At 40.9% G+C, this 25909-nt stretch overlaps 2 protein-coding genes across 5 annotated transcripts in view; one reads left to right on the top strand and one right to left on the bottom strand.

The window, feature by feature from the left end:
• Positions 1–25909, top strand: part of LOC145425249 (TELO2-interacting protein 1 homolog) — a 276230-nt gene that overhangs the window by 9024 nt on the left and 241297 nt on the right. The window contains exon 7 of one of the 4 annotated variants that reach the window (XM_080298283.1): positions 4393–5140. The exons of 2 other annotated variants lie outside the window; for them this stretch is intronic. In XM_080298283.1, the coding sequence (XP_080154409.1) occupies positions 4393–4437 (45 nt within the window). In that variant the 3' untranslated portion in view covers positions 4438–5140. Of the gene's footprint in view, positions 1–1090; positions 5141–25909 lie in introns of those variants that run through there. One more of the 4 variants, XM_080298282.1, reaches the window with a different exon arrangement.
• Positions 11787–17141, bottom strand: LOC145425242 (mitogen-activated protein kinase kinase kinase kinase 2-like). The gene is made up of 6 exons (XM_080298267.1): positions 16749–17141; positions 16589–16660; positions 16427–16513; positions 16274–16344; positions 16115–16170; positions 11787–13311 (listed from the first exon to the last, which is right to left on the bottom strand). Exons 1-6 carry the CDS (start codon positions 16933–16935, stop codon positions 13224–13226), a joined length of 561 nt encoding a protein of 186 aa, XP_080154393.1. The 5' UTR covers positions 16936–17141; the 3' UTR covers positions 11787–13223.

The raw sequence follows: 25909 nt of genomic DNA, 5'->3' as shown, positions 1-25909 counted from the left end.
AGAATTAATTAATGGCAGGACTTCTTTGAGCAGTTTTGTAGGAAGTACTGTTTAGAATACCAGAATAGGGAGGATGGTGTAGGTTTAAGTTTATTAGATTGATACATATGTACCAACAAGACAGTGTACATCACTGTCACAACGACGTTTGTTTTCATTCAAAGGCTTTATGGTTTTTCCTATAATACCTGGTGGGCCGGTCTCTAGTCAAAATGCCCGGGCTGATTTTTTTGTCCCAGTCCAGCCCTGATCATGAGAGATGTCATGCTTTGACTCTGTGTTTTACTTACATCTATTTGAAAGAGTGAGTGTAAACACAAAAAATATTTTATTTTATGTGCTGGAATGTGCAGAAAATAGGTTTAAATGTTAAACTAATTTATTCAAGTCAGAGAATGTTGCATATAATTAAATTTTTGCTTGATGCATAAAGTTAAAAGATTAAAACTAATAAAACAAGTTTTAAAAAGAGACCTTTCCATTTGATTACATTTTGTATGATGGATTATGCAGAAAAAGTAGAATTGGGCTGAAAGATCTATCACTTTATCACCGCTTCAGGTTGTAAATCGTGCTTTTAAAAAGTAACTAAGTAATTAATTACTTTTGAAAATAAGTAATCAGTAAAGTAACGGGATTACTTTTTTGGGGAAGTAATCAGTAATTAGTTACTGATTACTTTTTTCAAGTAACTTGACCAACACTGTTCAAATCTGGAGGCACTTGAGTCAGTGAGGGACAGAAGGTCAGTGAACAAACTGTACAGACTAAAGTCAAAATGTGGACAATAAAGCTGTTGTTTCAAGTCTAACAACTGACACAGCTAATATATCCTCTAGTGTTGAGTGATACAACATACATTCTGTTTTCTTTGTGAGGTTGTAATCATCAGTATTGTTGCGTCTGTCCTTTGCCCAGTTATTAAATTTTGTAGTGATAAGAATTTAAAGTCCTTTACTGAGGTGCTCTGTTGGGTCTGTTCAGATGCATATTCAGGAAGGATTTTTCAACAACTTGTTCCCATTATGATCAATTCAGACCAATTTAAAGTTTTTTATATAACCTAAAAACTGTCTATTCCTACGATTAGAACCCAAAACAGTTTCAACATCTTACCAAGAGTGAAGAGTTCAGCTGTTGAGCGGCTCATCCCACCATCACGGATCCCCACTCTGCCTAAACACACTGGTCCTACCCCATCAGGCTGGATGCCTACTGCGGGATCTGCCCGAATTCGTCTCTGCCCTACATGATCTGCAGCTCCCGACACGACATCCTGATTTACACTGATGTAACCAATAGCAACCAGAAATTAACGCTGATATGGAAAAGGGAGGGTGACATTCGGGCTCTAGAGAAGGACGTGAGGCAGTACCTGAAGGAGGTGATAGGGAAAGAGCTGCTTACACAGGTCAATGTGATCACCATGACCGTGAAGGTCAAAGGTCACTTCGATATGAGCTGAAGGACTGGCTGGTCAGCAAAGGTTTCTGACTGAAAGAGCTTGAAGTGCTGGCATCGACCTGCTGAAGGGACAGAGAGCGGTGGAGGAGGACTGCTGACCTGTGCCAACTTAATGAACTCTTTGACAGCAGTGAGATGTGATGTGACCACTGAGTGTAAAATGATGCAGGTCAGGTTAAGTAATCATCATTAAACGTAGAAGCATAGCAACTGCCTGTTTATTGTCACCCATGATTTCTCCAAAAAAATAGGTAAAAAATCTCGACTCACCGTTTTTAGATTCTTCAGACTGAGTTGCAATTTGAGTATCCACATTATTATTGACAATAGGGCTGCCACGATTTGTCGACTAGTCACGATTACGTCGACTATCAAAATCGTCGACGACTGATTTAATAGTCGACGTGTCGTTTGAAGCTTTGTAAGATCGCAAAAGACGCAGGAATAATAGCAGGATTTAAGAGTGTAATAACGGACTGAAACAGAAGATGGCAGCACAGCATGTACAAGGATGCCAGCTGCCGTTAAACCCCGAAGAAGAAGAAGCAGCTGTGTCCCAGAATTCATAGCGCGGCCCAGCTTAGTTTCCAACAATGGCGGTAGCTAGTTAGTTTTAATATTACTCTTATTATTCTTTCTGGGTCACAAAATAAACGTTTAACATATTTTCAGGCGAGAATGTAGCTGTGTAAACCTCAAATATCGGCTCAGTTTATCAGGACACCACATATTTTCAAAAGCGCTCCGACGTTTTCGGAGACGTCTGTTACCCACTAGCTCGATAGCTAGCCGGGGGCTAGGTCACTAGCACCGTGAGAACACCGGACTCCCGGCAAATTGTTTTCAAACCCACCGCCGTCTTTCGCGACTCAGGTTAAATATATATGAGTCACTTAGATAAATTAAAAATGTTGTTGTTTGGCTTTTTTTTTTTTTTTTGTATTTTATTTGTTCCTGAGTAAATCGGTTTGGCTGAGATTAAAGTTATAGTTTTTACACAGCTGAATAAACGTCAAGCAGACAGCTGATTATCAGAAGTGTGAGATGCTGGAGAATATACTCCGGTGTCCTGTTATATTTTAGATAGCAAGGAGTTTATTAAACTTTACCGAAACAATCTGCAAATTTCATTAAAATTGAATAAACTATCATCTTTTCTTTATTTTTAGTTAGCACCTTAAAAGCTTAAAGCTGTAAGCTAATGATAGTTATATAAGAGCAGATGCTGCTGGTGCAATAAGCTGTAGTTTTACGTCCAGTGGATGATGATCTGATTAGTCGACTAATCGCATAAATAATCGGTGACTAGTCGACTATCAAAATAATCGTTTGTGGCAGCCCTAATTGACAATATACACATTAGGACATTCATTACTGCAACAGTGTGCAACAACATTACAATGATCTGCTTTATGTCATGTAGGTCCTTTAACACTGACACTTTTCTGTGGAGGTCAATGTGTAGAAATGCTACAGGTGGGCTGTTTGTTTGTTTGTTCTTTAGTTAGTGTGGCCAACAAGATGACGTTAGACGTCTGTGATATGAGTGTGACAAACGCTTTCAGCCTTAAAGGGTCCAAAAACATTTATTACTGATGAAATTCACAAATCTCTACATTCACACTGGGTGCAGCATGCAACAATAAAAACATTTCAAAATAAAACCACAGCAGGTTGTGATGGAACTTACACATGATATAAAATATTACACATGATGAAGTAGATTTCTTTAAGAAAAAAAGATAATTTAATGATGTCCTTACATCAGCTGTTTATGGTAAACCAAAGCCATACTCCATATCCATTTTAATACCTTGGTGTGTAATTCATACTCACATTTTGTCTGAAGAGTAGGGATGTTCCTGGCGTCTTATTTACTAGTCGACTAATCGAGGGGGAAATAATTAGACTAACCAACTAATGTAAAACTAAGGAACATTCAGATATTGAGTTGATTTTCAGAACTGATTAATAGAAACTGTCAAACTAGACGCAGAGGTATCTTAAACCATTTATCACATTCTGTTAAATACAAATGAAAATGCATTACTACAAAAGATGTTCTATTAAAATATGACAATCATTTGAGAATCTAAAAGTACGTCTAAGTGTGGCGAGAATGATTCAGGTAATACATTATACAGCCGTTTTCTAGTCAGGTTGTGGGGGCAGCAGGAAGGACCACTCCTGACCACAGCTGATAGATGTAAACTGGCTAGCATGACCAAGGATGCTGGGGCCTCCTACTGGTAGGACGTGCCCAGCTGGAACAGCCTCCTGGCCAAGGTGGCTGTCACCTTTTGATGTGAAGGAGTAGTGACTCTACTCTGAGCCCCTCCCCCATTGACTTAACTGCTCTCCTAAAGGAGAGGTTTTCCACCTCTCAGGAAACTAATTTCCTCTGCGTGTATCTGCGATCTCAGTGTTAACAAGAAGATCAGGGTAGATTAATAGATTTATGGCGTTTCTCAACAACAGTGCACCATCTGGTGGTAGATCGCTGCCTAACATTTAGAACACGATGTACCAGCATTGGGCATCAATTAAAATGTTAACAATTAGATTGAACGACTGGTAAGTCTGATACAGACTAGTGACAATTAGTCGACTAGTCACATAAATCCCTGATAGAGCCCACAGAAGTGGCCTGCACCATGTGCGTGGCTTGCTTTGCAGTTTAACCACCAAAACACTCGTCTGCAGTGGAATTTCTTTGAGCTAATCGATTCATTTATTTCATTTCTTCTTCTAATTAATGTGGAAAATGGTGGCAAAGGTGGCTGAAATGAGTGATTCCTAGAGTTACATGTCAGTTTACAGCATAGGGATTAAGTTTACAGTATAAATACCACTGAATTGTACAAGGATTTGAAGTTTCACTGTAACTTTAACATTTTTGACAATTTTGTTTTGTTTTCTCCCCCACAGGTGAACGACTGCGTCATCAGGACAGCGACTGCCAACAAAAAGTAGAATTATTAAAAAAAACCCTGAGTTTTCTACTTTTTAGGTTCATCTCAGGTTTCCACGCTGAGTTGGTCATGACAGTTGCCATGTGTGATGGCATGCCACACATGGTAAGCTCCACACCTCACCACCCGTTGATTCACTTTAGTTTAATTTACAGTCACTACTTTAAAATATTCCATTTATTGTTCAATATCGTTTCTTTATTAAATGTATTCATTTTTCCATCACACCTTCCAATGTTTATATGGCGTGCACACATATTAACCTTGCAAGGTCAAAGCTCTGTTTTATGTTATATTAATACATCTTTGTTTGAGTTACCTGGGGGTTGGTGTCTCCTCCTGTCTGGCAAAGGGCTGGGAGACCTGAAGTACTACTGACAGCCTAATTGGATTGCACCACATGCAGGTGAACGACTGCGTCATCAGGACAACAAAGTAGAAATTATTAAAAGAGTAACTTTTATATATGTGCGTTTAAAGCAGGGTGTCCGTTTTTTTTGTTTTTTTTCCACATATGTTGGATTATGTTTCTATATATATACTTTGTAAAGGGTATTTTAAATTAATGAAAATGAATAAATATGATTGTTTCTTTTACCTGTTTCGATGTCTGCCATATCATTAGTATGTTTCGTGGGAATTAAATGTTTATTTAACATGTACGCTATTACATTTACTCTACAAATAAAACCAAATTTAAAGGCTGTTGCATTTTATTGCCTTTTTTCTTTCCTTTTCTTAAAGTTATGAAGGCATCTTGGATGCCATTTCAGTGAGTGGGGGTTAATGCCCCACACTCTTTTCTGTCACTGCTTTGAATGCACAGACTGGTCTTAATGTTGATCTTTGTAATCTTCAGTGTTACGACCCGGCTCAAAAGCCGCAACATAAAAACAGAGATGAATAGCAGAGTGTGGGTGAGAAGAGGTTTCATCCTAAAATGGAAAACCAGGTTGGCTAAAATGGCTGGTGCCACCAAGGCAAAGACTAGTGCACTGCCGGGAAGCTTGCCTCAGGTATGCTTTTATCCACACCTGACTAGGTGTGGCCAATTAGCACCAGCTGAAAACACTGAGACGATTAGAAGCTGCAGAGGGACGTAACACCTCCTCCCTTAAAAGGGTTCCTCTAGGACCCCTAAACAAATTAAAAGTTCCTCTGAAGCAAGTTGGCATCTTTAAGCATGGATGCCCCTACATGAGGATCTGAAGTTGCCACACTGAGCACACAAAAAGTAACATGTGACCAACACAAAAGAGCACAACAGTCAAACCCAAAATGATTACCTGACCTGCTACAACACAAAACCAAAAGTACACTAAAAACAACAAATCCCTTACTTTCCCTACCCTAGTCTTCAGTGGTGTACCAGGCTCGAGGCAACTTTAAATGCGAACTCGAGAGCAGGCAGCAGACCAGAGATATAGTCTCCTACCAAACTCTGAAGCGTACCCCCACCCAGGATAGCCACCAAACACAAACTAAAACAATAAAGCAAAACAACAAACAAGTGCTTCGATGGAAGGGCAGCACAGTCACCCAGCTGAAACACACTAAAGGGAGTTTGCTCAATTACACTGAACACCATCACTCACCCACTTAAAAGCAAAACAAACTGACATTCAGTCTCCACTAAAATGTCCAAAGATCCCGGACGAGCCACCACTTATGTATAGTGTGATTTGGCCATCTGAACACGCTACCTATATAAATCCCAGCAGGAAGCATGTTTTAATAGTGTGATTTGGCCATCTGAACATGCTACCTATATAAATCCCAGCAGGAAGCATGTTTTAATAGTGTGATTTGGCCATCTGAACATGCTACCTATATAAATCCCAGCAGGAAGCATGTTTTAATAGTGTGATTTGGCCATCTGAACATGCTACCTATATAAATCCCAGCAGGAAGCATGTTTTAATAGTGTGATTGGGTCATCTGAACACCCTACCTATATAAATCCCAGCAGGAAGCATGTTTTAATAGTGTGATTTGGCCATCTGAACATGCTACCTATATAAATCCCAGCAGGAAGCATGTTTTAATAGTGTGATTGGGTCATCTGAACACCCTACCTATATAAATCCCAGCAGGAAGCATGTTTTAATAGTGTGATTTGGCCATCTGAACATGCTACCTATATAAATCCCAGCAGGAAGCATGTTTTAATAGTGTGATTGGGTCATCTGAACACCCTACCTATATAAATCCCAGCAGGAAGCATGTTTTAATAGTGTGATTGGGTCATCTGAACACGCTACCTATATAAATCCCAGCAGGAAGCATGTTTTAATAGTGTGATTGGGTCATCTGAACACCCTACCTATATAAATCCCAGCAGGAAGCATGTTTTAATAGTGTGATTGGGCCATCTGAACACCCTACCTATATAAATCCCAGCAGGAAGCATGTTTTAATAGTGTGATTTGGCCATCTGAACACGCTACCTATATAAATCCCAGCAGGAAGCATGTTTTAATAGTGTGATTTGGCCATCTGAACATGCTACCTATATAAATCCCAGCAGGAAGCATGTTTTAATAGTGTGATTGGGTCATCTGAACACCCTACCTATATAAATCCCAGCAGGAAGCATGTTTTAATAGTGTGATTGGGTCATCTGAACACCCTACCTATATAAATCCCAGCAGGAAGCATGTTTTAATAGTGTGATTGGGTCATCTGAACACCCTACCTATATAAATCCCAGCAGGAAGCATGTTTTAATAGTGTGATTGGGTCATCTGAACACCCTACCTATATAAATCCCAGCAGGAAGCATGTTTTAATAGTGTGATTGGGTCATCTGAACACCCTACCTATATAAATCCCAGCAGGAAGCATGTTTTAATAGTGTGATTGGGTCATCTGAACATGCTACCTATATAAATCCCAGCAGGAAGCATGTTTTAATAGTGTGATTGGGTCATCTGAACACCCTACCTATATAAATCCCAGCAGGAAGCATGTTTTAATAGTGTGATTGGGTCATCTGAACACCCTACCTATATAAATCCCAGCAGGAAGCATGTTTTAATAGTGTGATTGGGTCATCTGAACACGCTACCTATATAAATCCCAGCAGGAAGCATGTTTTAATAGTGTGATTTGGCCATCTGAACATGCTACCTATATAAATCCCAGCAGGAAGCATGTTTTAATAGTGTGATTGGGTCATCTGAACATGCTACCTATATAAATCCCAGCAGGAAGCATGTTTTAATAGTGTGATTGGGTCATCTGAACACGCTACCTATACAACGGAGCCATTAACCACGTAAGGTAGCATATTCTGATAAGTTAGCACGGATTGATAGACAAGACTATAAATTTACGCTACGGTAGGATGTTTTGACAGAACACCTTTTCTCGTCGCCAACATTTTTCTTTTGTTAAGCTTACTGTTATCAAGGCATGGTAAATGAACAGTAAACCTTGCCTGATGACTAATCTTCCCGTTTCCCTCTCATTGATTTATTTGGGTTGTCATGGCAGAAGTATTAAACAATGCCTTTTATTAGAACATAAGCATTTAAATGCAGTAATTGTATTTGAATTAGTTAAATATGAGTGGGCAACTCTGACCATGACAAGACTGCATTTGCTCTAAAGAATTAATAAAAAATTTAGACATATTGTTGTCATTATTTTTACTCTTCAATTTTATGTGTTTTTTCTTTAAGATGGTATCAGAAGTTGCTCCTCCACCATGAAAAAAACCATCTGCATATATTCTTTCACTACATCCACGATTCTCCTCTGTGGTCTTCCTCATTCATCCTGTTTGGAGCTTAATGTTCAACATCCTTTATCTGTTAAAATTACAGAAGGAGAAGAAAGTAATCATCAGAGCAGGAATCATGATAAATGATAAATAGATTACCAGTACATACAAACATAACACTTGCATAATTTCTCTGATAACGCTGCATTGGATGGGTTTATTAACTGTGGGCTGAAATTGTACTACAGTCTGCTGGTGAGGAACTTTTTTGAGTGTTGAATAAAATGTCCTCCACAATCTGTATATGAATTGTCATTAAAACCACAGAGATTCTTACTTATAAAGGAAAGAAAAGTGGGACAAAGCCCATCAACATATAGTGTATATTTTCTGAAACATTACAAAGATGCAGGTAATTCTGGGTTCACCTGAATTACAGATTAGACTGGTGGACAAACAGATGTTGTGTACAACTGGTGACAGCATCAGTGACAACAAATTAATCAGCGAGGCTGGAAGCAGAATTAGGAGGCGTCAGAGTCAGCGAGGGTCAGAGATCGACGAACAAATTGCCCACCTTCATGGATAATGCATCCCCCTCAGAAGGATTCAAAATTAGGCCACGAAGAACAGTTCAGGAAACCTATTTTGTTTCGTCTGTGAAACTGTATAAATGAAATGTAAATTATGTTAAACGCAAACACATTTGTAAGAATTTGCTAACATGTCTTACATAGTGAGAACCGGCAACATGCAGGAGAACACACAGGGCTTAAATACACACACACCAGTAATCAGGGGATGAGAGACAGGAGGGCAACACAGCTGGGAGAAATCAGAGCTGATGGGACAGGGGAAATGTAAACTGAACATACTCACATCAGACAGAGACCTTCACAATAAAACAGGAAACTCAGACACGGGGAACCAAATAAGACACAGATCTAAACAGACAGCTTCACAAACAGATGGGGTGACACCATAGACAGACAGAGACACAGACTCAAAGGCAGACCGAATATCACACATAGAACTCAAACAATAATAATAATCATCATCATAATAATAAACCAGAAAATGATAACTAAAAGCACTGGGTCACTGACCCAGGACCATGACAGAGTGTTTCTTTTACTGATGATATTTCAGTGATATGTATTTTTTATGACTAAATAATGCTCTATCGAACACCTGGCAATAACAGCAGGTGTGGCAATTTTGTAATTTGTTGTTTAAATTTGATATTATTGTAGGCAGTATATTTTCTTAGCCTTTGTCATACTCATGCTTAACCCTCTCAGGCTCAAATTAAGTTTTTGTTGCTAATGCACAAAAGAATACCTGCAGTGGTACTTCTGAGTAAAAAACTCATGAAATATGTATGTGGGGTGATCAGGTTGTTAGCTTTTAACTGTTGCATATCTGCAATGCCTGCCTTGAGAGGGTTAACAAAGCAATCTCAGAAACCGTACAGTAATCTTGGGTGTGTGGGGGTCACCCAGAGTCAGAATCTAGTGAGATATCAGTGTCACCTCTTACAGTTTTCCTGTAATCTGAGCTCAAATATGAGAAAATATAGAGAACAGTACAGTAAATTGGGTAAATTTTACTGTTAATTTTCTCTGAATCGTACAGTAATTTGGGCTGTGGATCACAGGGTGGAGTGGAAAAAGTGGAAAAGTGGAGATGAACCAAAACTGGGAGTGGATTGTGAAGTACAATAGTGTCAGGACCAGAGTTGGTCAAGTTACTTGAAAAAAGTAATCAGTAACTAATTACTGATTACTTCCCCCAAAAAGTAATCCTGTTACTTTACTGATTACTTATTTTCAAAAGTAATTAATTACTTAGTTACTTTTTAAAAACACGATTTACAACCTGAATAGGTGATAAAGCGATAGATCTTTCAGCCCAATTCTACTTTTTCTGCATAATTCATCATATAAAATGTAATCAAATGGAAAAGTCTCTCTTTTTAAAACTTGTTTAATTAGTTTTAATCTTTTAACTTTATGCATCAAGCAAAAATTGAATTATATGTAACATTCTCTGACTGGAAGAAATTTGTTTAATATTTAAACTTATTTTCTGCCCATTCCAGCACATAAAATAAAATATTTTTTGTGTTTACACTCACTCTTTCAAATAGATGCAAGTAAAACACAGCAGAAAATAAATAAAATCAAAGACTAGCGGTCCTTTGGCTCTATTTTCACCTGTAAAGCAGGAGTAGGGTAGGCGGAGGTTTACCCTGGTGCAGGTGTGCCGCGGTCAGTTGAAGAATCCGCGAGTTTCTCTGTGACTTTCCCATTACGTCGTAGCGCACTCGGTGCTTGCTTGGAAGTTTAGGGGTTTTTTCGCCGTAAAAAGACGTTTTCTTCCCACGCACAACGGACACTAATGTTTTTGTCACTTTTTATGGAATCAAACTCAAAGTAAGGTCAGTACTTCCACGCTTTAAACGCTGCACGCTCATATTCTCTCCCGCACTCGATATATTATCCATTGTTGATCTGCACACAGCTGTTGTCACGGACGTTGCACTTGCTTACGTCACTGTCATGAGACATTCTCGCAAAAAAATCACTGTTTTAGTAACGCAGCGTTCCTACGGGAAAGTAACGGTAATCTAATTATCGTTTTTGCAATAGTAATCCCTTACTTTACTTGTTACTTGAAAAAAGTAATCGGATTACAAGTAACGCGTTACTGCCCATCTCTGGTCAGGACACAAAAGACTGCATTTCTAAGCCAGTCGGCACCCGTACCGTAATATGCATAAGAATAGTGCAACAACATTTTAGGTGCGGCTGGCTTGACTGTGTGGTCGTAAGTGAGGGCTCACTTGACCGCGGTCAAATATGGTGCTGGAGAAACAAACTACAGAGAACTTCGTAAAGAGAGTATTGAGTGCTTTGGCGATGTAAATGGACTGGTTCTTATATAGTACTCAAAGCACTTTAAAGAACTTGCCTCATTCAGGTGTACGCAAGCACTTTTCTCTGTAAGCACTTTCTGTGTAATGTTCACACACATTCGGAGAGCAACTCTGGGTTGGTATCTTGCCCAGGGATATTTGGCATGCAGACGGGGATTGAAGCACCTCCCTCTACTACCTGAGCAAAGCCACCCCATGTTCGTCTGTGCACAGATTTCTTTCAATACAGTATTATCACAATTGTGCAAAAATACAGGCATGAAAGCTTAAAGTGCGCGATCACAATAAAGGTGACGCTCAGAGACTGACTGAGTGATCTGAGAACTCATCAGCCCTCATCACTGCCTTCACTTACTTGCTGCTATGGGTGCAGGAATAACATAGTTATGCAGTTATCTGGGACTCTCCACCATTTGACCTTAGAACTGAAGAAGCTTCTCGGATGAGAGGTGAAACGTCTTCGAGTAACTTAAAGAAGTCCAGACGCTTTTCTTTACAAGCTCCTTTGACCAGTTATGCAGTTACTTTCTCAGTCTGCTAGAGCCTCCACTTGAACGCAAGAACCTTCATTTATCTTCTCAAACGGAATTCAAAATGTTTTTTACAAATTGAAGGATTAAGATATAAATCGCAGAAGCATCGATCCACACATTCAAAGAAGAACAACCCAACAAACTCTTCATAAAACTCCAAGAGACATGAAAATCTTTATTTCTGTCTATTCTGTGTTGTTAATAACATCACATCTTCACATAGTAGCAAAAACATATTAAACAAACATTAATCTCAACATGCATACTGTACTTCAAGTTTCTCTCATGGAAAGGCCAGTGTTACTTTTATAGTATCCTTTCCATAAATATCATAAATATCTTTACCCATGTAGTGGAATTATTTTATTTTTTCATTTTAGTTAACAAGTATAATGTGACCACATTCACTTTTTATCAGGACAAGCTACACCACCACGGTGGTTAGCATACAATAACACTGCCTTGTTCTCAAAGCTTCTTGCTAACTGTACTTTTTTCTGAGATGTTCTCTTTAAGTAAGGATACTGAAAGTGTAAGCAGTGTATACGGTCACATCACGTGCTTAAGGTTGTGTTAGCACTGATAATTCCTTCACAGTTCTTTAAAGATGCTGAAGTCATCATATCAGCTGTAAATGCAGTGCTGCTGCTGTCCTTACGCTATACTTTCAAGCATCACACTTTCTTACTGACCAGTTTATTTCCACTTTTTATGCTCTAGTATGGTGTGACTGAATGAAGTCAGCAAACCAAATTCTGTCCATCTGAGGATGAGAAGAAACTTGCATGAAATGGGAAGAATGAGATGAAGATGGCTCCTATGCTTTAGACGTGGCACTGTTTCTGCCATTGTAAGTACGCTACTGCTTGAAAGATCCATTAAAAGTCTGACACTTCACTCTTCAGCTGGAGCGTGCATCAAGTTTTACATTCCAGGTTTCCTCGTTGGGATTACGACTCAGACGATGATGTGAAAAATTAGTTATTACATTAAACCCATAAAATCAACACTGGCAAAAAAGCCGTGCACTTCACAGAGCAGCTCTCTATGGCCGAGCAGCTCCTGCAGGTGTAAGGTGTAGGTGTCACAGCACTCTGGTCCAAAGAGGTTATGTGCAGCATGCAGACAGAAAATGGCTTTACAGAATATGACTGAATGTTGAGGCACCAAAACACACTCAGTCTGCCCCTCAGTCTGATCAAGAAGAAAACCTGACTGAGCGCTTCATAACATCAGTACGATGATGTCCCAGAGGCCATGTTCAGGTTATTCTCCCGTCCACACTGAGCGGGCGGATCAGTGGAGTCTGCATTAGCTTTAACAGAAAGGTCTGATTTAAGCAGGTAAGCTGAATAGACAAGAAAAGCTAGAAAGCTTTATCAACTATAACCCCAGCGAGGACCTTGACAGGTGTCTTGTGTACAGGTGAAGGCTGGACAGTCAGCAGGATACCTTCCTAACATTTGTCATTCCCAGCATTGAACCGTTTCCTGGCACAGCCTCAGTGAAACAGAGCATCGTTTCCACCCCACAGTTACAGACAGGCTGTGCTTTTCTTTGGTAACACCGTCGAATGAGCCCCGTGTCCTCTCTCAGTAGCTGCTTTCGTGTCCTGTCAGGATGTACAGTCTGCTCAGTGCTGACGGGTCATCAGTCGGTGTGCTCTGAAGGATGATGGCTCTGCACATTGTCAGCAAATGAGAAGGAGATGAGTTGTAAAGGAGAGCCAGAGAAAGGCAGTACTAACCTAAAGCCAGTGCCTCCACCTGCTTCTACTCCTCCCACCTCTAGTACTAACACTACTCTACTGATACTACAACCACTGTAGTTTGACTTTAATGCTACACACTGGTACAGTACTGGTACACTTACTGGAGTTTTACTCCTGTTCCTGCTCATCACCACGCCTACTACTTTTTTAAACTTTATGATAAGTGTGAACATTTACACACCAGCATACAAACAAGTTTAAAGTAGAAAAAAGGAAGCAAAGAGCTGAGAAATACATAAAACATAACACAGAAGAAAAAGAAACCTTTGCAGGGATTCCTTCTACACCCAGTTTGAGTAAAAACTAACTGAAACACAAGGAAAGAAGATAAGATCAACTGAATAAGGGTTGTATAATAATACTTAGTACTGGCAGCCAGCAGCGCTAAGCCTCAGCCTCCCAGTAGACACACCTATGGTACTGTTAGATTATAATATTATTTTATGCCATGTTATACCCCTAACTAAAGATTGTGAATTATTATGTAGTTTTAGTTTGCATTATTCTCCTGAATTAGAAGAAGCTGACAACTATTGCATTAGTTAAACTGATTTGCATTAAAGTAGACTGCTGATTTATTGTGGATGAATGATATTGTTTTATGATGCATAATACTGCTGCAGAAAGCCATCGCCTTATTTGTCTGATTAGAAGAGAACAGAGCATGCTGGAGTTTTCTGCCCCATCTCAGCAGGAGCAGATAAACGGGGAGCCAAGGTCGTAGCTTAGGCGCCGTGTGAGAGAAAAGCATGTGAATGTTTAGGCTTTTATGATAAGGTGGAGGCACCAGAGGCTATAAGAGTTTGAGCAATGCTCCACCATTTTGAGATCTGATGCTGTCTGCATCAGTGTCCATCTTCCACGCGTGTGATCATCATCGTTTGACTCAACCCGACCGGAGCAGTGTTGTTATTGTGATTTTTCTCTTGTCTCCATCCCCAGTATTTTGAACCTTAACAGTACCGATTTAAAATCCTACATGTCTTTGTTCTCAGGTTATCACGTTCAAAAACTTTGGTGTCCACGCTATTTGCCTGCCAGGCTGACAATGATTTAGATCACAGAAACATTTTTAAGCTGTTATTCCTGGTTTCACAGTGGAAAACTCCGGGTAACGTCCATTATCTTTGCTCCTGTATAAGACTTTCCTGAATGCTGAGGTTTGGTCTTCCACATGAAATTCAGTACTTTTGTTTCAGTTTCATTAATGATGCATTGATTTTGGACATCGATGTAATATATATGTGATACACGACAGTCTTTGAGTCCGTCCTTCTCATATATAATCCCACTGTTTTTGCACTTCAGATGATTCCAGTAATGACTGATTTAAAAAAGAAAAGTGAAATATTTCTAATGAACTCACCACGATTCTTATTACAAACTTCATTAAGAGCTGCTGGATCAACAGGGGTGTCCTGGATTTGTTAGTAATATAATATAGTAATATATTATTATTAGTTTTAATTATTTAGTCAAAAATCAATTCCAGACTGCTCTGAGCAACATGCTGCAGCGAGAGTCCTGACAGGGACTAGAAACAGAACATTTATTGGCTCCCTGTTTTATCCAGAATAAAAGATTCAAAATCCTCACATAAAAGGTTTTGAATAATCAGCCCCTGTCTTATCTTAATGACCTTATAGTACCATATCACCCCATTAGAGCACTTCGTTCCAAGTATTTAAAAGTAAAATGGGAGCCAGACCCTTCGGTTTCCAGGCCCCTCTTGGTAAATGGTAAATGGACCGGTTCTTATATAGTGGTTTTCTACTCTGAGCACTCAAAGCTTGCCTCATTCACCCGTTCACACCCATTCATACTCTGACGGATGCACCGAAGAGCAACTTTCATGCAGGATATCTGGCATGTAGACGGGGAGTAGGTGACCTGCTCCCCCACCTGAACTACAGCCACCACTTCTGTGGAACCAGCTTCCAGTTTGGGTTTGGGAGACAGACACCCTCTCTACTTTTAACATTAGGCTTCAAACTTTCCTTTCTTCCCTGAATCCTCCCTTAGTTAGCCTAAGTCTAGGCTGCTGGCGGGTTCCCGTGATGCACCAAGTGTTTCTTCTTCAGTCGCCCTTTTCACTCACTATCTGTTTAAACACCTCTCTGCATTCAATCATTAGTTGAGAATATTCTCTGGCTCTCTTCCCCAGATTGTCTTTGTCCCGTCTTCCTCCTCTCACCCCCCCAACCAATCGCAGCAGATGCCCGCCCCTCCCCCAGCCTGGTTCAGGTTTTCACCTCCTAAAAGGGAGTTTTTCACCTTTGTGCACCATAATTGCAGGGCCTTTATCTTAAAATATACAGTGTCTTGAAGTGACTATTGTTGTGATTTGGTACTAGAATAAAGAAAATTAGCACTAAGGAAAGTAGTTTTCTGTACAAAGTGTCAGGTAGACGGTAGTTGGTAACTTTAATGGCTGTTTTTCTTTGGAGGGCTGCATGCAAACACATAGGCTGCATTTCCTAAATCCTTGGATCTGAGTAACCAACAGAACAAACACTCTAGTGTGACTCCTGCTTTAATGCTACCATTAATGCTAGCAGTATTCATGCTACTTCCACATGCTACTCTGAAAATCACTTCCAGGTCTATTAACAATAGTATCAAGAAAAATACTATCCTGATTACTTCTGATGTACTAGGATTACTAGTTTCTCACAGTGATTGATAGCTCTTGTCAGCATACAGTTAACATACCTGTTTGTTCCCAGAACTCTGAACACACGACTCTCATCTGTAATTTCTTGTGTTACCTGCACATAAAGTGAAAATTCACATGTGTAATGACTTAGAACTAATATGATAAGCACATGATACGAGCTCAGCCAACGTTGGATGAATTTACTAGTTCATCACCTCATCTGAATGGAAACTCCTCCCTTTGAGGCCATGCTTCCAGAACGCCAGCACACTATCCTGCAAGCAGACTGACAGAACAGGAGGTGTCACTCAGCTTTCAGGACACACATCAGCTCTCATTCACTTTGTTTGTCACATCATCATTTCTACCTAGTGTTTCAATGGGGAAGTCAAAGACTATTTCTGCAGCCAGCTGTCTGGATGGAAGTCCTTGCAGGTTCACGATCTTTACAGTTCCTGTCCAAACAGTACACAGATTGAGAATGAGCATGAAAGACATTTGAAGGATTCACAATATGCGAGGGGACTTACTTTCCAAGGTGATGAGAACAGTGTCTCGGTCCAGCTGGGTTACCTGCACGACTCTGAGTGCTCCACTATCTCCTGATGCACGGAAAGAAGGAAGCTTGTTGCAACAAGTTGAAGCTTGAAGCTTCAGGAAGTCAGCAGAGACACGCAGAAACGGTCCTACCTGGCACTGGAACAGGAGCGCCGTTCAGCTCTATAATATCAAACCTGAGCTGTTGGCCGGTTGGTGGTTTATCATTACTACAGTCTCTCACTCCAACACACAGCTGAGAAGAGAATCTGGGAGTCTGATGGCGAGTTGCTGTGAAACAGTCACCAAGGAAAACAAAAAAAACTAAATAAATTCTCATGGATGGTTAAGTGATGCTTGTTAAACCTGAGCTGAACCTGTTCATACAACCGTCAAAAACAGCACAACAGAATTCTTGTATGATTATTAAATCTTGAGATTAAAGATAAACCGATGCCATCCACCCATCCATCCATCCATCCATCCACCCACCCATCCATCCATCCATCCATCCATCCATCCATCCACCCGTCCATCCGTCCAGCCGTCCATCCATTCATCCATCCATCCATCCATTCATCCATCCATCCATCCATCCATCCACCCGTCCATCTGTTCGTCCAAACATCCACCCACCCATCCATCCATCCATCCGTCCATCCATCCATCCATCCATCCATCCATCCATCCATCCATCCACCCGTCCATCCATCCATCCACCCGTCCACCCATCCGTCCATCCATCCATCCACCCACCCATCCCTCCATCCATCCATCCATCCATCCATCCATCCATCCATCCCCTAACTGCACGTCTTTGGACTGATGCCACTTTTCCATAATGTTGTGGCACAGGCATGTTTCTCCAAGCAGCACTGTGTTAGGACTGCAGACAGGCTTAACACAGAGCTCTGTTCTCACAGTACATACATTATCGTTATGAAATGTGCGAGACATTCACAAAAAAACTGTCAATTATCTGTGCTATGTGATCTAATGGTGCATGCTGGCGTTGAACTGTGTGCTGATAACACTGTTCCTGTAGCACAGAAAACACATGGTAACCATTCAGTTACACGAGCTTGGACCCAGAGAAGGTGCTGTTGGTGTTTTTGGACGGCGTTTATACAACGTTTCTTTTATTTAGTCTCTAAAATCTTGTTGGGCTTGAATAAAAAGTATGCATATGTTATTAAAAAACAATGCATGCTTCAGATTTTGATATGCTGTCTGTCTACTTTTATGTAATTCAGGTCTAATGACTGGTTTGCATTGTGGAAATAGGGTTAGAGTTAGAAAGGAAGACATTTATTCAGGTGGCAAGTTCGACATATCTGTACAAACCTTTAGATGCATGAACTTTTGAAGAGGCTCATACCACAAGAGTAAAACCAGGCCAGATGGGACAGCCCCGCACAGATATGTACTATCTGTGTATGGGTTTCTTGCTGAAACAGAGAGAGCAGGACTAAGTGTCTGCAGTTGTTCTCCGTGAACAAACAGACTGACCAGAGTAACTCGGCATTGCTTACCTACACTGCACCTCCTACAACCTTTAGTGTCAGGAATCTTTACAGATATGGTAAACTTTCTGTGGCCAACAGAGAATATCCAGGTCAGAACAAGCAGACAAAATTGGGTTTACAGTATCCTCCTTCCTCAAAATCAAGTGGTAGCATCATACATGACATTATTAACACTGCTGCACCTACAGCTCCTGTTTCCCTGCATCTGTGATGGCGTGTCGTACCTGAGACTGATCCGCTCAGTGAGGCGGTTGGTGCTGAGCGACAGGCTGCTGTGTTTCTTGTGCAGATGTCCTTTCTGTTCAAACAGAGCTGGCAGGCTGTGCGAGTAAAGCTGGGCCGACTTGCCTGCAGGATGGAGCCTTTTTAGAGCAGCATATTATCGAGTGGACACAATGTTCTCCATTTGTGTCACGCTGTTTGTTACCTGATACGGACATCAGCACATTGTTCATAACATATAGCCATATACATCGCTGAGGGAGGAGCTGTGGGGAAAAGACAAGCAGTTCACTGAGACTTCAAACATCCAGCTTTAGTCATCAGACTGTTCCAGAAACATCATTTCCTGGTTTTCAGTGCTCCTCCTTTCATCAGGAGCTGCACTCCTTACTCAGGTTTTTCAGGGTGATGCGATTAATGACTTGCACTTTTTTGTTATTACTTGCATTTTTACACAATGCTCTTCTACTCTGACTGACACTTTCAACTACCAGCTTGACCGCGCATCACTCTTTTCTACCTCAAAACGACCAGTTACACATGTCTGCATGAATTCTGCACGCACGTTTGCACTACAAGCTGCACACAAACACGTGCGCACATCCATGATTTACTCCAAACCTAACTTAACCTTCGGCGCTTTTTAACTTTCAACCCCTTCAGTGGAAACATTGGAAGAAGTTTGCCAATGTGGTATTATAATATTATTTTATGCCACGTTAGACCCCTAATTGAAGATTGTGAATTATTATGTAGTTTTAGTTTGCATTATTCTCCTGAATTAGAAGAAGGTGATAACTATTGCATTTGTTAAACTGATTTGCATTACATTAGACTGCTGATTTATTGTGAATGAATGATATTGTTTCATGATGCATTATACTGCTGAGTTATAAGAAATACTGTTCGCAGAAAGTCATCGCCTTATTTGTCTGATTAGAAGAGAACAGAACATGCTGGAGTTTTCTGCCCCATCTCAGCAGGAGCAGATAAACAGGGAGCCAAGGTCGTAGCTTAGGCGCCGTGTGAGAGAAAGCATGTGAATGTTTAGGCTTTTATGATAAGGTGGGGGCCACTAGAGGCTATAAGAGTTTGATCAATGCTCCACCATTTTGAGATCTGATGCTGTCTGCGTACGGTGTCCATCTGCCACGCGTGTGATCATTAAAATCATCGTTTGACTCAACCCGGTCGGACCAGTGTTGTTATTGTGGTTTTTCCTTTTGTATCCATCCCCAATATTTGAATCCGTAACACCAACAAACTCGTCGTTGGAGGGGAGAGGGAGGGGAAACAGGAGGACAAAGGATGGCGGGAACAACTGAGCTGTAGTGCTTTTTTTTTTCAACTGTGCAATATTTGCAATATTGTTTTATATTCGACCTTTTTTGTGGGGCAAATAATATTGACACCAGTCATTTTGTGTTTTTCTGAAATTATTCTGTTATTGTGTACAAAATATTAAAAAAATTTAGCTATATATGTTGATGCATGCTTTTATTACCAGTCGCATTGATTGCTGTAACGCCCTGCTCTCTGGTCTCCCCAAAAAGAATATATCACCCTTACAACTTTTACAAAACTGCAGCTCGTGTGCTGACGAAGACCAGAGGGTGGGCCCACAGTACACCGGTTTTAGAATCGCTGCATTGGCTCCCCGTGTATTTCAGGATCGATTTTAAAGTTCTTTTATTGGTTTTTAAATGTCTTAATGGTCTGCTTCTCTCAATGACTATCGCCCTGTAGCCCTCACCTCAGTAGTGATGAAGTGCTTTGAACGCCTGGTCAGAGACTTCATCATTTCTTCACTACCAGACACACTGGACCCACTACAGTTCGCTTACCGTCCAAATCGTTCCACAGACGATGCCATCTCTCATCTCCTCCACACATCACTCACTCACTTGGACACTAGAAGGGGGAATTATGTTAAAATGCTCTTCATAGACTACAGCTCTGCATTTAATACCATAATTCCCTCCACACTCACCACCAAGCTGGAGCATCTGGGACTCAGCTCATCTATGTGTCAGTGGATCTCCAACTTCCTAACTGGCAGACCACAGGCAGTAAGGATGGGCGGACATGTCTCAGCCTCCACCACTCTCAGCACTGGAGCCCCCCAGGGGTGTGTTCTGAGCCCCCTGCTGTACTCTCTGTACACATATGACTGTGTGGCCACTACCAGCTCCACCACCATCATCAAGTTTGCTGACGACACCGTCGTGGTGGGCCTGATCTCTGATAACAACGAGACGGCCTACCTGAAGGAGATTAGGAATCTGGAGAACTGGTGCCAGAGGAACAACCTCCTTCTAAACGTCAGTAAGACAAAGGAGCTGATAGTGGACTTCAGCACTAAGCAGGAGAGGAACTACCAGACCCCTGTCATCAACGAGTGCCCAGTGGAGAGAGTGGACAGCTTCAAATACCTCGGAGTTCACATCACGCTGGACCTGTCATGGTCCTGTCACATCAACACCGTGGTGAAAAAGGCCCGACAGCGTCTCTACCACCTCAGACGCTTGAGAGACTTCCAACTGCCCTCCAAGGTGCTCAGGAACTTTTACTCCTGCACCATAGAGAGCATCCTGACGGGAAACATCTTAACCTGGTTCGGGAACAGCACCATGCAGGACAGACGAGCTCTACAGAGGGTTGTGCGGTCAGCTGAGCGCACCATCCACTCCGAGCTCCCTGACCTGCACTCAATCTACAGCAGGCGGTGCTGGACCAAGGCCAGGAAGATCGTGAAGGACCTCAGCCATCCCAACAACAGACTGTTCTCTCTGCTGAGGTCAGGAAAGCGATTCCGCTCCCTGAAGACCAACACAGAGAGACTGAGGAGGAGCTTCTTCCCGCAGGCGATACGGTCTCTTAATCACACCACCACACAGTACTGACCCACACATATGGTTCTTACACACACACTGGACTTTCTGGACATTGTTTTCACTTCATCACTTAAATCACTTTAAGCATATTTGCACTGCACAAGACATAATGTGGATTGCACAACACTGGTCACTATATTCTTCATTTCCAGTTAATACTTGTACAGCTGCTGTTATTGTGTATATATTTATTTATTTATATTTCTTCATACATTCTTATATAGTTCTATATTGTGTATTTTGTTGTACAGTTATTTTATTTTCAACTTTAATTTATATATTTTATCTTATTCTCCCAGTTAAATTTACCCTTCATTCTAATTTGTGTTGTACAGTTATTTCATTTTTAACCTTAATTTATATCTTATTCCCTCCTAGTTAAATTTACCCTTTTTAATTTTTCCTATTTATTTCCTATTTATTTCCTATTTATTTCCTTTTTTTTTTTTTCTTTAGGTCACGAGCAGTTGTCCAAGCATTTCACTGCATATCGTACTGTGTACGACTGTATACGTGACAAATAAAATTTGAATTTGAATTTGATTTGGGCCGTCTTATCTCTCAGATCTGCTTTTACCATACGAACCCTCGCGGACCTTGAGGTCCTCTGGTACTGGCCTTTTGACTGTTCCCAAAGACAGCACACATACTCACGGAGAGGCAGCTTTTCAGTGGTATGGTCCTCGTCTGTGGAACAGCCTGCCGGAGGAGCTCAGGGCCGCAGAGAACGTACATGTTTTTAAGAACAGGCTCAAGACCACCTTTTTAATTTATCTTTCACCTAACGTTTATTTATTTTATGCTTATTTATTCTATCCTGTTATTCTATTTATTAATTTAAGTTTTACCTAATATTTATTGATTTTATTCTTACTCATTTTTTATCTTCTTACTATTTCTATTGTATCCCGTTCTTATTTACTTTATCTTTTTACCCTGTATATATCCTATTGTGTCATATCTCCAGTGTTTCCTCGGAGGGGGCTCTCTGCACCGGGGCTGTGATCGACCGTGGCTGCTGGGGCTCTGGGGGTCCTCTCAGCCTGGCTGGGGGGGGGGGGGGGGGATATGGGTGCATTCATGATTGTTTATGTTAATGAGAGTGTGGGGGGTTAGTTGGAGGGCGGGGTGGGGTGCTTTTAACCATGTAAAGCACTTTGTGCTACTTTTTTTGTATGAAAAGTGCTTTATAAATAAAGATTGATTGATTGATTAATTTCCCAGCTTTGGTCATTATATACAGTATTTTGGAGACAGAGAGTTACAGACTCTCTCCCAGACCACGGACTCATAATACAAGTCAGAGCTTTATAAAAAAAAAAAGTTGTGTTTTCTAAATTGGAGTTCAAGTTATTTGTACTTCCAATAGTGTTAACATACTACACAGGTCATGAACAAGATTTCTTTTACATTTTCATTGTAAATGGGCTGAAGCAGTTAATTAAAAGTAGTCTAACATAAATGTAAACGCTGTAATTTGATTATTTTAATAAACCATGAAACTTGGATGGATTCGATGCCGGCGTGACCACAGTGCACACGTCTGCTGTCGCTCACAGTGGTCCAAGGAACCGCTCAGGGAGTTTGTGTGTTCGCTCAGACACCTGAAAAATTAGAGGGAACATTGGGCCTATGACATTCAATACCCAGTTATTAAAATGTTAAGTGTAAATCATCCCCAGCCCACAATAGCAGCTGAATTTACTACGATTTCAGATCTTTTTACACGTCAATAAGAAACCACCGATGTGTAAAACAGGCTGACAACAGAATGACGTAAACCACACTGCTGCAACTGTGCAGCTCTCAGGTTTTATCTATTGTTTCTCTCTGTGGCCAGCAGGGGGAGGTGTTTTTTTTTTTTTTTTTTAATATTAATGAAAACATTTTTCATGAAAGTTGCAAATTTGTTATCTGTTTTTATGACATTTTTCACTGTGGATTACAACAACATCAACATTAGAAAATGAAATACATTTATAGTAGGTGATCATTAATCACTATTATTGGCACTATTAAAGGGCCCCAAAAATCAAACTTTGCTTAGGGCACCACGGAGGGCCAACCCTTTTTACACTTCAACGATTGTACACAAAATACAATCATCCATCCTTCTATTTATTTTTGTCCACTTATATAATTCAGCATCACAGGGGAGCTGGATCCCAGTTGTTTTTCACAGAGGGCCAAGCAGTGGAGGGAGCTGCCGACCTCCCAGCAATACATGTAAAAGCTTTATTTTATCCTGACTCTGGTCATCTTTATCTATCATAAAAATTTGCTTCACGATCTGAAACACGTAAGTGTGGCAAATATGCAAATAGCTAAGAAATCAGGATGGGGTAAATCGTTTCTCACTGCACTTCTGTTAGGCGACTGAATAAAAACACAAAGTCAGCAGTCTGGCTATGAATGTCTTTAATGTTTCCAAGATCAGAATCACATCAGGGTGTACAACCTCACCCCTGGCGCCGTTGCCCACCTCTCAATTTTAAATACACGTATACATTGAGGGCTACCAGGAGGGGCTATGCGCTTACCTGCTGCTGAGTAATTGCATATGAGAGCATGAGGGTGGGAATGGATGTTTGTATCTGTGTGTGCCTGTTTGTCTGTGTCCATATGTCAGGTCGGGTATCAGACGCCACCTCTCTGGGGACATCTCAGGCCCTCCAAGGTATGGAGGCCTATCTCCCCCCACCACTCCCCCTGCCAGTGGCAGACGCCTTCAGACATCGGTGCATTGGTGGTTCTTTGTGTCTGGGGATGGGCGTCCAGGTACTGCTTGTCGGGGCCTGGAGCCTGGGGCTCGCTCGGGCTCCTTCAGGGTGGGGTGCCTTTGGCCTCTCAGCCTGGGGCTCGGTCACTCTGGCACAGCTGGCTGCCGGCGGAGCTCACGGGCACGTCACGTTTAAATCATGCTTTTTATCTGTTTTTGTTTTTTAATGTTCTGTAAAGAACTTGGGATCACCTTGTTGTTGAATTGTGCGATATAAATAAACTTGCCTTGCATTTTGGCTGCTACCTCAAAGCACACTGTGCGCTGTCGATCTTACGTGCTGCACAATAATATTCAATATTTAGTATTTACATTTATATTCACATAGATCATCGCGATGCTGTTGTTTATTATATTGCTCTCTTTTGTTTGCTTGTTTTCTCTTTTTTCTTTCTCAACAGGTGATCCAGGTGATTGATAGATGGATTTTTTGTCTGTTTGTTTTGTTGGCTTGGACAACTTCCTACCAGACCCGTGGAAGTGGAAGCTTCAGTGAAGAAAGATTCCTGCTCCCAGCCGTTCATTGGCTCGGCATTTTAAACCCCTAAAGGGTCACCTGGCCTGTAACTAAACAGGGCCAATAAAAAAAATCACAAGAATAATACAAAACTTTCAGCCAGTTTATCTTAATACATTAACTCATTCTTGTGTACACAGTAATTCATAAATAAATAATGTATATTATCAATAAAGATTGATCTAAACAGTTTAACTGCTATGTGCAGATAAAGGTTGCATAGCTTTAAAACATTTGCTATCCAGCAAATATCAGTCAAACTCAACACAAAGGTAACACAACAATCGTTCAAATTGTTTGGACCGGTGATCCAAATCAACTGGCGTTGGTCAAACAGATGTGTGGTAGACTTACTTTGAAGGAGCTGCTACCGACAAACCAGCAAATAAACACCAAATATTTCATCTGTGACATTTGTGAGGTTTCCTCAAACACACAATACATTTGTAACTTTTAATTTTTTCTGTTTTTGTGTCTTGCAAATAAACCTTTAAACTGATTTGAAATGATGTTATGTATTTATTTTTGGCCCTTATCTACGGTGGCCCTGAGAGGCCAAATGGACTGCAACTTAAGAAAACACCAGCAATAAAAAAAAAACGCAGCAAAAGCACAAAAAACACAACTGAAATAGGAAAAAGGAAAACACAAATACAAAAAACGAAAACACAAATAGGAAAAAAGAAAACGGAAGTGTTTCTGGGGAGACAATAGTAATTAGTAATAAACAGAGCCAGTGTGACTAAGTGGAGCTTGTGAGAGTGAGTGGATTGAAGAAAGTGAGGGACTCAGATGTGTCAGTTGGTTTGTCTTTGTTTTTGAGTGTGGAGGAGAGTTAGATTGGGTTGGTTTTAAAGCTAAGTTAAGAATATTCTGAATTTCAATTCATTTTTATTTACATAGCACCAAATCACAACAACAGTCGCCTCAAGGCGCTTTATATTGTACAGTTTAATTTCCAAAACTTGCATATGATCTTCAGTTTGCAGCTGGACTATCACATAGCAGCTGGAGCAGTCTCACATGGAGGCCAGTCCACTGCTGCCACCTGTGGCCAAGTGCCATAGCCTACTACTAGATGAACTTGTGACACACATCTGCAGTAGAGGCTGAGTGGCTGCTCTCACACCTGGAGCATCCAAATCGACCCACAAACACGTTGAAAGATGCAATGCCATCAATGTGGATTGTCAAGACTGAGAGACCTCTTCCCTCTGACCCCTCCCCAAACCCTCAAACCCTCCTACCCACCTCGACATACAAACTCTGTGTGGCTTCACGTGTTCTGTTGATGTTTACATGATCGAAATATCTTGAACACAAACACAAACAAACAAAGAGGAAGACCGCACCGGAAGGAAACAACTACAAGTCCC

This window comes from Astatotilapia calliptera, chromosome 3 (assembly GCF_964374335.1).
Source record: "Astatotilapia calliptera chromosome 3, fAstCal68.1, whole genome shotgun sequence".
NCBI classification, from domain to species: Eukaryota; Metazoa; Chordata; class Actinopteri; order Cichliformes; family Cichlidae; genus Astatotilapia; species Astatotilapia calliptera.
Note: the sequence above shows the minus strand (reverse complement) of the source record. Positions and strands in the feature narration are given on the sequence as shown.

Coding starts and splice junctions, on each gene's coding strand:
- LOC145425242 (XM_080298267.1), bottom strand. CDS start 16,935: ATGAGAATTTATTTAGTTTTTTTTGTTTTCCTTGGTGACTGTTTCACA. Junction 16,661..16,748: donor CGCTCCTGTTCCAGTGCCAG/GTAGGACCGTTT, acceptor TCCGTGCATCAG/GAGATAGTGGAGCACTCAGA. Junction 16,514..16,588: donor TGTTCTCATCACCTTGGAAA/GTAAGTCCCCTC, acceptor CTGTTTGGACAG/GAACTGTAAAGATCGTGAAC.